The 12,067-nt window shown below is 43.5% G+C and overlaps 1 protein-coding gene across 3 annotated transcripts in view; it reads right to left on the bottom strand.

Moving 5' to 3' along the window:
- Nucleotides 1-12,067, bottom strand: part of TOM1 (target of myb1 membrane trafficking protein) — a 352,338-nt gene that overhangs the window by 311,425 nt on the left and 28,846 nt on the right. For all 3 annotated transcript variants that reach the window (XM_086962935.1, XM_086962922.1, XM_086962928.1), the window contains exon 2: nucleotides 5,892-5,976. In XM_086962935.1, coding sequence (XP_086819061.1) covers nucleotides 5,892-5,976 — 85 coding nt within the window. The remainder of the gene's footprint in view (nucleotides 1-5,891; nucleotides 5,977-12,067) is intronic.

Genomic DNA, 12,067 nt, shown 5'->3' with positions numbered 1-12,067 from the left:
GCATCTACACAGAGTGTGTACCGAGCCTGAACAGACTAGTTAAAGATTACACCTCTCACAGTCAATGTATAGTAAACAAGATAATTTTAAAGCTTTCCGAAAAAGGTGTTCATTCCGAGTGTTCCTGAGCTTACAAGGAAGTAAATTCCAAGCCTTCGCCACAGAGACAGGAAAAGAGGAACCACTTCTACTTATACATTTGAATCAAGGGACTGCCAATAAAAGTACATTGGAAGAGAGGAGTGATTATACCTTGTCCCAGCCTCTCAGAAAAATACCAGTCTTATAGAAATCCCGATTGGCTGATACCAGTGACTTAAACAGAATTCTCTTCCTCGCCGGCAGCTAATGTATCCCCTCCAAATAGGAGGAGATGGAGGCACGACATGGTAGTTTGAATAGGAGGCGTGCTGCTGCATTCTACACCACTTGCAGGTGCTAAAAGTGGTAACCGGGTAGACCAAGAAAAAGCATGTTAACGTAATCAAGTCTAAAAGTAACCAGGGCGTGAACTACTGTTCTCTGGTCATCCAAAAGAAGTAGGTGCAAATCTGTTTTCTAAATCACTCATAATCACAAGGCGGGATCTGCCCGCCAAAGATGACTGAGGTTTAAATGAAAGTTGAGAGTTTAATTGAACACCCAAATTCTTGGCCACAAAAGATGGAGGAGATGGAGGGGGCTCCCCAGGCCAACAGCCCTCCCAACCGTAGGCAAGGGCTCAGCCAAATAATAGCCCTCATCCAATTCATGACCGCTCCTATACAGGCAGAAAAAGCTTATTTTTCCCACAAAATCTTTCATTTGATAACAAAGATGCAGTGTAGTAGTTTCAACATACATTTTATTTCAAAATGTTTCATATTGATTTTCAAAATTTGAGCCATTACCATATCAAAGAAGAAGCTGAAAGTCATCAGCATAGGAGATGATCTTAGTACCAAAGGATTCTACAAAAGCAACCAATGGGCACATATAGATAGTAAACAATGTTGGGCTTAATGATAAGCCCGGTGGTACACCCTGGTAAAGGGTCTTAGTGTTAGATGAATAAGGGGACAGCCTTACTGCCTGTCCTCTATGATCCAAAAAGGAGAGTATCCACTTCAATGCCTAACCTCCCACCCCTAAAACAAACAGGCCTTGTAAGAGGATGGCATGAGAGACCATATCAAATGCCACAGGGAGATCCAATACTATCAAAGGAGCATTACGGCCCGATCCAGGATCAATTTAATGGACTCTGAGATTTCCAACAGAGCAGTTTTGGGCTGTGCTGGTGTTAAAAGCCGACTAAGAGGGGTGTAACAGACTGTATTGCTCCAAGTATTTAGAAAGCTGAGAGTCGACATTTTTTCAAGATTTTGTGCAGCTACCAGCAACGAAGAGACCGGTCAAACGTTGGAAAGCAATGTCCTATCATCTGCGCGAATTGTTGTTTTTTGTTTTTTTAGGAGTGGGACCACTTTTGCCTGTTTCCAGAATAGAAGGCCCCTGCCCAGTCGGCAAAGAAGTATGAAAAACTTTGACAAGCAGTATTTATAATGTCCACCACGTGCGCTAAGGTAGAAGGTGGCCAGAATAGCTATTGTTAAATCTTTATAATTCATTAACCAAAATCGAGATAATTCACAGGCTGGTGGCAGAGTCTATCGAATCATCAGCACCAATGATACTGTTAAAGTAGGCTGAGAATTGAGATAAGGCTGAATTTTTATGATGTTTTCCTAATAAAAACACCCTAGCTTAGTGCATAGGTCTGAACAAGCACTAATAGGGGGAGCAGCAGCCTTAGGATTCAGAAAGTTTGAGAAAATGTGAAATATTTTAATTGACTTATCAACCTCTGACACTTTCTTGGTGTAATAACTGCTCTGTGCTACCCTTAAGGCCACATAACGTTTCTGTAGTGCCTCCTTATAATTCATTTTATCCAACAATTAATAATTTATCCTCCAAATCCTTTCGAGTTTAAAAAAAAATGTTTTTTTCTCCTTCGGGACTGTGGAAGAAAAGCATGGCAAGACAGAACTAGTCTTTGTTTTGTGCACATTTTCAATAGGGCAAGCTGATCCGCTGCAGCCTACCACCATTCAATTAACTACTAATGCATCTTTTTCTGCATCTCCCATAAAACTAGACAAGATGGCACAGAGAATATCAGTTAGCTCTAATGTATTCCAAGCTTTAAAAGTGGCAGGGGCTGCTTTAAGTTCCTGAGCATAGTTCAGCCTTTTGAGCCAGGAGAATGGGACCAAACCGTGATCTGACCATCGTATCCCAAAGAGAACCCAGACTACTAATTAAGCATTGAGAAAATTCTGATCTATTGTTTGTCCTGCTGAATAAGCCGGTTCTGTTGAGCCCAAGCACAAGTTAAAAGAGGCTAGAATCACAACCAGTGATCCAGTTAAGGCTACATCAGAATCATCCACATGCAAGTTAAAATCTCCCGATAGCATAAAATTGGTGTACTGCAGTATCTTATGTGCCATCGCCTCGTCCAGAGATTTAATAAACTCACCAGCATATCATGAAGGTCAATATATTAAGGATCTGGTAAACGACGACTGCTGGGAAGAAGAGATGCAGAAGCCAAGCACTTCTGCTATTTTAAAATTCACCGGTGAGAAGGTTGAACATTTAAGATTCCACTTATTGGAGATTACTAGCCCCCGTCATCTTTTGTCTGCCTGGTCTTGATGTTTGCAAGCAAATTGTTCTGGAAAACCCAACTGAATATTTGGGACCAAATCTTCCCCCATCCAGGTTATGGTCATAACAGGACATCCAACTGATTATCCTCCAAAAGTTTGCAAATATGTAAAGCATGCTTATGGAGGAACCAAACGTTGATTAAGGCAGAGTTAATATAGCTAGCCTTACCTGGGACCATAAGGCTACAGTCAGCTTCTCCCGCGTATCAATAAGCATACATTCAAATGGGAGAACTACCCGGCATGCACAGCAGGATACCAGTCACATGCAATTTAAAAGTACTGCAGAGTACTAACACTGCTGTATCGTTCTTTATTTACAAAATCTCTGGAGTCAAACAATGAGGTCATGTCTCCATCCTTCTGCTAACAAAAAGCATGGCTGCTGCGGTCGGGAAGAGGATGTTGCAGACGGACAGGCCTTTGGCACGCCTGCTGGGCACATCCGCACCGCAGTCTTGATATTAAAGAGGACTGGCTTGGCTAAAAGCCCCTATAAGTAGACTATACATATAATTTTGGTAAAATAAAAAAAAGTCTTGACTAACTAGACCTACCAAGGCCAGCTAAAAGCTCCATCCCGCTGGAGGCACATACTTATATCAACAATGATAAAATGAAGAACTATAAAATAGAAGGCTAATATGACCATAATGCAGTGCAGCAATGCAAGGCAAATGGGTTACTAAAGCTAAACCCTCCCAGGGTCACACAACTTTGAGAAATTGGAGCTTGCTGTGTATCTGCAGTCAAGCAACCCTGTTCTGTTCTTGCAATTTGCCTAAATGTTCAAAATCTGCAATGACCCTTCACCACTGCCAGTATTTAGCATGGCCCCTGTGTGCAACTGTATGACAAACTTTGATAAACTGATTGTCACTTTTGATTGTATGTATGTGATCAATCATCCATCTAACATTGCTAATCATGATCAAGCAGATAGAAAGCGAAGTTGGACTTGTGTAGAACGTGTTCATGGACAGCAAGGAACTATTCTAAATTTACACGAAAGTTTATATTCGAAGTACTAACACATCACCATGGCAGCAAATATATCATATTACCACGGTCACTGTACTCTGACACTATCATGCCCACATGCAGTATCCTGAAATGGACTACATATTAAGGTAGCGGTGACTGAGGACAGAGAGGGTTTAATCTCCTTCACGCCACCCAGTAATCTCCTTCACGCCACCCAGTTTGGATTCAGACCTCGACATTCGACTGAGTCGGCACTCCTCATGGCTTCCGAATCCATCAGGCAGGGGGCCGACGAGGGCCACACTATGGCCCTGATCCTGCTGGACCTCAGCGCTGCGTTCGACACTGTAGCACATTCCACCTTGCTACAGTGTCTGAACAAAGCAGGGATGGGTGATGCAGCGCTAAAATGGATTCAGTCGTTCCTATCGGGCCGAGGTTTCCAAGTCAGGCAGGGCGACTGCTATTCCAGGCGAGCGGCATTGGATCAGGGGGTTCCACAGGGCTCGTCCCTAAGCCCAACGCTTTTTAATCTATATGTGGCCCCGGTCGCCTCCATAGTGGAGAGCTACGGTCTGCGCATGGTGTCATACGCTGACGACACGCAGCTGGTCATCTCCCTATCGCGTGCACCCGGCCTTGCGGCAGACATCTTCAGAGCATGCATGCAAGATCTTGCTGCCTGGATGTCTGCCAACTGCCTTAAACTTAACGGCAACAAGACTGAGGTGCTGGTGGTAGGGGGAGACCGGGCGGCGTGGACGTCAGCGTGGTGGCCTCCTTGCTTGGGACCAGCACCTACCCCCTGCCTGGAGGCGAGGAATTTAGGTGTCTGGTTCGACTCCGATCTTACCTTTGGCCCCCAGGTCAACCGGGTGGTCGGCACCTGTTTCGGGATCCTTAAGACTCTCAGGAAGGTTTTGGAGCTCCTTCCCACCAGAGCCCGCCGAACACTAGTGCATGCTTTAGTCACGTCCAAGATGGACTATGGCAACCTTCTCTACCTAGGAATCCCCGAGAAGAATTTGAGCCGCTTACAGGTCTTGCAAAATGCCGCTGCCCGGCTAGTTCTCAAACTACCTAGAAGATCAGCCTCCAAAGCCGCGCTCCAGGCCTTGCACTGGCTTCCGGTCAGGAGCAGGGTAGAATTCAAAGCCCTCTGCACCTGTCATCGGATTATTAATGGCAGGGCACCCCTTCCTCTTCAGGGTCTCCTGACACAATACGAGCCATCCCGCGCACTAAGATCCTCTGGCTCAGGGCGCCTAACTATTCCAAAGGTGTCCAGAGCAAGGATGGGTGGCAGATCCTTCAGGTACCTCGCCGCATCCTGCTGGAATAAACTTCCAGTAGCGTTGCGTCTGGAACCATCAGAGTCTATCTTCAGAGCCAAGCTGAAAACATATCTCTATACCAGATAGCGGGCCCTCCCCTCAGAACTCCCTCTGAACACGCTCACATCTCAGCGCGGGGACACGCCGTTGTGCGTCACCATTGCGCTCTACAAGACCCACTATTATTATTATTATTATAACAATAGAAAACCGTGTTCGCATGAGATTGCTGTACATCGACTTGTCAAAGAGTGGCCGGCGAGTCCACTATGCACCCGCTTTATTCTCCAGATACCAGAAATGAGACTCCTTATTTCCTTAAGTTATCTATCTAACCATTACTTGAAGCAGTCCCTCATCTGACCTTACTAGGATTTTGACTAGAAGGCCTTCATTTTGTTCTTTGAACCCAGATTCTCTTAATCCTACAGTTTCGACATTTTCTCCTCTTTCATTTCATTTTCTGTATTTTTCCTTAGCACACTGGGGTGACTGCTTCGTAGTATTTATTACTTTACAAAACCTCTGATTAAATGAATGGCTATCTACAGTGCCTTAAAGTAAACTAAATATAGATCAAAACGTGAAGAGGTAGGATTACTAACTCTGGAGTGGGTGAGATCTACTTGGGGGAATCTGTACCTGCCTGCAGAAATCCAGATGGCAATTTGGGCCAGGTTACATCAAAGTAAACTAGGCCCTTGAAATACCCAGGAGAGGGTGAAGAGTCCTTCATGTACTACCTTCAGTTTCTGGACTCCCTCAGTCGCACACTTTCCTCTGATCTCCTACCTCCCCAGAACCCCAAGCTGCTAGCCCGTCTGAAGTCTAAAACCGGTTTCCCCATTATGCTTACCCCTCTTCCGTCTCATTGATGATGTCACAGATCTCTATGTTGAGGGCCCAATCCTCAGTCTGCAGGGCGCCATCTGTGGCCTTCTCTATGCAAACCAAAAACAAAACAGAGTGAATGATCAAGTCAGTAAGGATCTATGCCTCAACACAATCCTACCCTTCATTGCCAACAGTTTGGATAGAACAGATAGGGAAGGCTGACAGCAGTATACTTGCACAAGGTTGTAATTGACCAAGTATTCTGCGGTCACAAGAGCGGTAGCCACTCATACAGGAGATAAGGTCTTCATTTCATGTTAGGCCCTTAAATTACAACCACAGCCTAATAACACCTGTTAAATCGTCATTCTCCCTCCAAATGTAATCATCTTCCAGTCTTTACTCAAAACACAGACATCATTCCATGAAGCAGCCACACTCAACATTCTATAGCATACATAGACACAACACATCACTGCATCATCCCCTTTCTTTCCACACAGTACAAACAGACATGCCACATCACTCCAAATAACACAAGCATTTGCAGTGCAATAGGTCTCGCATTTACGAGAGTTTGAGCTATTGGCATTGTAAATGACAATGCCTTTTATTTACGGATTGTTTTTAAAACAGATAAATAAAGAAAAGGCGTTGTCATTTACAATGCCAATAGCTTAAACTCTTGTAAATGCAAGACCTTTTGCATTGTAAATGCATTTGGCTATAAAGATTTTTTAGAGCGTTAGGAGAGAGCATGTCCTGCAGCAGGCAGGACAAAGTTATTTGAGAAAATAGTGCTCGGAAGTTGTAATTAAAGCCTACCGGGTAACAAAACGGGTAACGGGGGATGTCTTCATGGAGGGTTACAAAAAGAGCCATGGTGGCACAGAGGATGGACTATTAAGCCTATTGACCAATGAAAAGCCACAGTTTACAGTGGACAATGACACAAGCCAATGAAAAACTTGGGCGGAGAGTGGGCAGAGCCGGTAGTCCATACCTGAATAAAGCATGCCTCGCAAACCAGAGCATGCACTGCCCAGGCTCGACCTAAAAAGCGAGACAGAGGAGGGTAGAACGTGCACTCATGAGTGTATGGCTATAACCACAGAAACATCTTAATGAGCTTTTGTTGAACAAACCTGTTGGGAATCAGGGAAGGAGTCAATTGAGTGCGGGGTGTGCGTTTGTGGTGTGTATATGTGTGTGTGTGTGTGTGGGAGCGGGGGGTTGTCACAAATCTTAAATAGAAACGTTTACAAGTTAGGACAGAAGTACATTGACAGTGCTGTCTATGTGTCCTAGTACTAGATCGACTACCAACATATCATCAATGTAAGTAGATGTGGAATTAAGAATAGCATTCTAAGCTTCCCGATGTATGCTGGGCAATTTCTTAGCAGCTGATATTACAGAGTTGATATATGCTCAGGTCATGATATTTAACATTGAGACTGTGAAATGGATACTGTGATATACAGCCACCCAGGGTTGCTCATGAAAGAGTTGAGATGTTTTTAAATTGAGTTAGCGCCTTGTCCGCACCTTGAGTTACATTCAATGTCTAATGTGCTACATGTTTTACTCTTCGTACAGTATTTGGCATCCAAGTGCTGCTATGCTTTTAATTATCAGACGATGTCCCAGTATGGTTCAACTGGAAGCTCTTCTCCAAAGTAGTCTTCATCAAAAGCTGTCCAACGAAGAACACCTGGCTTATCTGGATATCAAATCCTTGAGCGACCCTCAAAGTGACCTTGCTTCCGGAGTACTCTGAATGAAAGGTACCTGCTTCTCCATTCAATCCATCATATTTTGTCTAAAGGGATCCCACCTACCACAAAATCTTTAAATACTTTGAGCATTGTGGATACATTTTACCCTCTCCCATACAACTTGACAGAACTTACCTACTGTACCATTTTCATGGTTGTGAAAAAACAAAATAACAAATTGCTGACTTGTCCTGGCCTTTTAATCTTGACTGCATCACTAACCACAACAACACTCCCCTTATTTCCACTTTTTGAATCATGCTACCCTACATTTGGCCTCTTCAAGTCCAGTCATTTCTTCACATAAGTTACCTCTATGCTTGCAGTATATTCTTTTTATTTTATTCACACAGTATTGATACTTAAAGGTGGCCACTTCAAAGCATTAAACAAGGAAGAAGATTACTGGGGAGGAGGTGGAGAGGAATACTGACCACTCAGGCAAGTCTTGTTATATAGACTATCTGGTCATGGAGGAAAAGCCAGCTTTGATGTAATCCAAAGTCCTGTCAGAATAGATGCATCGTCTGCCTGATTCAAGGTGTAGCAGGGGAGTTTCAAAGGGAGACACATCTTGGTAATTGGAGCGCTGCACCCTGCAAAACATTTGTAACTCATCCGATGGGCCAACACTTTAACCTGCTTAAGACCGGGCCAGCTGATATCAAAAGGACGGAGAGATAGGAGGACACTGGTCCATGGCAAGCCTGATTGGCAAGACCAAGAGCTTTGAATCCAACCCATTGGTCGGTTGGGAGCTAATCAAGACGCATCAGAAAAGGTAACATATGGCATGAACACCTTAGGCTAGGGATGAGGAATGAAGATTTATTTTGCAACCTTTGAAGCTTAGGAATCAAAATGACTGGTGGCCCACATTTAATATGTTACAGTAATTGATTTTGAAAGTGACTATCCTAGACAAAGGGGATCATTTGAATCAGAATTATAAAGTGCAGATGTTAAGAGAAGAGGCCTGGTACATAGGTGATAGGAAGCATTTTTTGGTGGTGGTACTTTCTTGAGAAATCAATGACAGATTATAATTTTTTTAACTAATTTTTTTTTATTTATTAACAGTCAAGCATGGCATACATTTTCCACATATCTTACGCAATTGCTTTACATGTATTTGTTTAGAAGTTCACAACATCATATGCAAGTCAAAGTTTACAAATGTCATAGTATGTACATACTAGTCTCAGACTTATTAGTTACAGCACAAACAGATTCCCATAATGTAGTATTTGACTTGCATTTACAATCTGCGATCAGCATAGTTCCCAAAAGACAACACAATGATCTCAGTGTTTACACAGTGGTGTGCGTTTGTTCGTCAGTTTGCATTGACCTTCGATATTGCATAAGTGGGTCCCCAAAATCTTTCGGTCTGGAGGCCTCTGGTATTTCCTCTGCGTAGGTCTCTAGTCGATCCTTGCAATATGTCATATCTGTGAGCCAATGTTTGCTTTGTGGTGTCTGTTTGCTCCCCCACTTCAAAGCTATTCGCCTCTAAGCTAATAGCAATGCCACCGAAGTGTACTCCTTCTAACCGGTTTGATTTTATGAATCCCCAACACACAGACTTGGGGCAGATTTGGGATCTGTTCAACCTGCAGTTCTGTGAGAGTGCTAGTAACTGTGTGCCAGTAGAATTGGAGTTGTGGCCATGCCAAGGCCATATGTAGAAAATCCGCTCGTTGGGTACTGCATCATGTGCATTTGTCATCTTCCCGTAGACCGTATTTATATTATTGAACCGGCGAATAATATACTTATTGTAGGAATTTAAAATATAGAACTTGCAAGTTGCAGTGGGATGTGAGCATTTGTGTGAGTGCACAGCTGTACCCTCAATCTTGACAGATTTAAATTTAACAGGACTCTCAATCTATGAACTTTTAGGGAAGGAGGTGGCCAAGCCTCCAATGAGTTCGGACAGACAAGTGAAATTGAGGTTGAGTCACCATTGCTAATTAGCAGGATCTCTGTTTTGTACTGATGTACCCAGCTTTGGATATGTGATAAACAATTTAAGGGGAGTAGATGGTTCCCAGTGTCATTAGTTACCCTGATGCGCTGGTCTTGTCTGCATGCATATGGTAGCCCACGTAGTAGATGTTCAAGATGTTGGGTGCGATACCACGAAAGCATTGAATAAAGTTGGAACAATGTCAAACTTTTTGGGACTCTCAATTGAATGTTGGTCAATGAGAAATTGCAGAAAAACAACAAGACTAGTTTGGTGAGAGAAATCAGACACTAAGCTGGACCACTGGATAGCTATTACACCAACCTCAAAGAATAATAAGAGCAAATATTACATATTTTGAGGTTAGCTTTATTGCATATGAGGTCAAGGAGGATCAAATCGCTGCCCTTACCCTGGTCCAGCACAACCTGTCACTTTTGTTCATTAAGAAGGTTTCAGTACCCTAACATAGGCTTGGCATGTGATTGATAAAGAGGTGGTCCTGTTCAAGGTATGTATAGAATTAGGTTTTTACTCTAAAAATGTTGGCTAGCCTGGGGAAGCTAAAGTTTGGTTTGCAGTTCTCAAGCACACAAGATCACCATGTGTGTTCTACAGCAACAGATTCATCTAATGGGACACAACCTTGGGTATTCAACCCTTACTTCGAAGCCGGAACTGCGCATTACCATTTCTACGCAGGTTTTACTACGCAGGTACGAACGATTACTTAGCATGCTTTTAGTACGCATGCTACTAGTGCGCAAATACTGTTACTTCGCAAATAGGTTTCTTCGCAGGCTAATATCGCAGTGTGTCCTGTGACTCATTGTTTGTCTTGTCCATGTGTTCCTCCGACAGCAATACTTGCTGCTCCACCCTTGACTCCTTGCACTGTAAAATGTGCTGAGGATGTGCCCCTCGCACATTCAATGTACATTTACACATTGAATGATATAGCACAGGGAAAGGGGGGGGAGGCAGGTAGCCCCATGTTAATTCGGACACATTAAAACTGTCCGGGGTCTTCAGCAACCTGCGCTTTGAATTTTGAGCTTAGTAGTTTTTCGCACTGAGCGTATAAGCTTACAACTTCCTATAGAGGGGTTCAGTGTGTTTATAGAAGATTTCGGGGACATTCTTCTGTAATCCTAATCACCTGTAGGCATTTGATGCAAAAAGAGTGGAATGGAGGAGTAAAAGAGGTTTAATGATTTGCTGAGGATCACTCGTATTGGACAAGTGGAGAAGCCGAGACCTAGGTCTGCACAAGACCGACCCGAAAATGTGGTTTCTCTTTTCAACTTGGGCCTCCCGCAACCAGGCACGCCTGTGTCTCCCCTGCTTTCTTTTAGAGCTGTACCCTCTTAAGAAAACACTGTTTTCGGCGGCTCATGTACAATTATGCGGTGTTCGTTATGAGATGATGCACAACAGAGTCTTGACACTCTACGGGTCGGCAGAAGGGCCATTTAATTCCAGAGTCGGTTTAATATCTGGTCTGCCAACTACCTCGAGGCTTTGCCCACCAGGGTGTTGGCGCTAGGGGGTTCTATACTTCGCACAACACATAGCCCTGCTGCGTATACAGGGGAAACCTCAGATTTCATGAAATATTAATGTAAGGTACGAGCCGTCGTAGCGTTATGGCGTCGATATTGCTACTAGTGTGCCCCTAAGGGTCGGTACTGGCCCACACTGGTCTGGACTGCGAGGGTGGGGTTGCACCACCCAAATGCATAGAATTGGTATGCATATTAAAATACAGCAGTGAAAGTGCATATTTAATTATTTTTAATGTATTTGCGTACTAAAAGCATGCGCAGTATAATATTGCGAAATAATGTTTTTTGCGATGTAATAACATCGCAGTAAATTCATGCGTAGTAATAGAATGCTAAATAACGTCATATATTCCAACTTTGTTCCAATAATGTGTTAATGGTGCAACACTTTCCTACATTCAATACCTTCAAATGCCTCAGAGCGGTACTGGTTACACCCTTATACCTCTCAAAAGGAATTTAGCCCCTGGTACTTGATACCAAGGGGTGCAGTGCAGTCGCCCCAAAACATGGCATAAAACAAGAATTGTGGCTCTTTATAGGTTATCGCCACTAGTAGGGCATTCGCTCCAATTGGCACACTTTTAGAACCACTAACAACCAACCAAACTTCCAGTGACAACTCTGCAGTGGGGTTAGCAAAAGGAGCATTTCCAAACTCATTTGCCCAAGCCTTAATGAGAATCTTCACTACTTCCTTTGATGCCACATTCACCTCATGTGAATCTCCTAATTTTTACTAGTTCTTGCATGCCTTCAAACTATAAACTGCATCTAATAAGGTCAGAACCACCCTGATCCTCCTCCAAAACCCCCCTTAGAGGCAACCCTGAAAAACAAACTGCTCCAACATAACTTCACCCTGGAATGTACTTCACACAAA

This window comes from Lissotriton vulgaris, chromosome 1_1, assembly GCF_964263255.1.
Source record: "Lissotriton vulgaris chromosome 1_1, aLisVul1.2, whole genome shotgun sequence".
Classification (NCBI taxonomy): domain Eukaryota; kingdom Metazoa; phylum Chordata; class Amphibia; order Caudata; family Salamandridae; genus Lissotriton; species Lissotriton vulgaris.
Note: the sequence above shows the minus strand (reverse complement) of the source record. Positions and strands in the feature narration are given on the sequence as shown.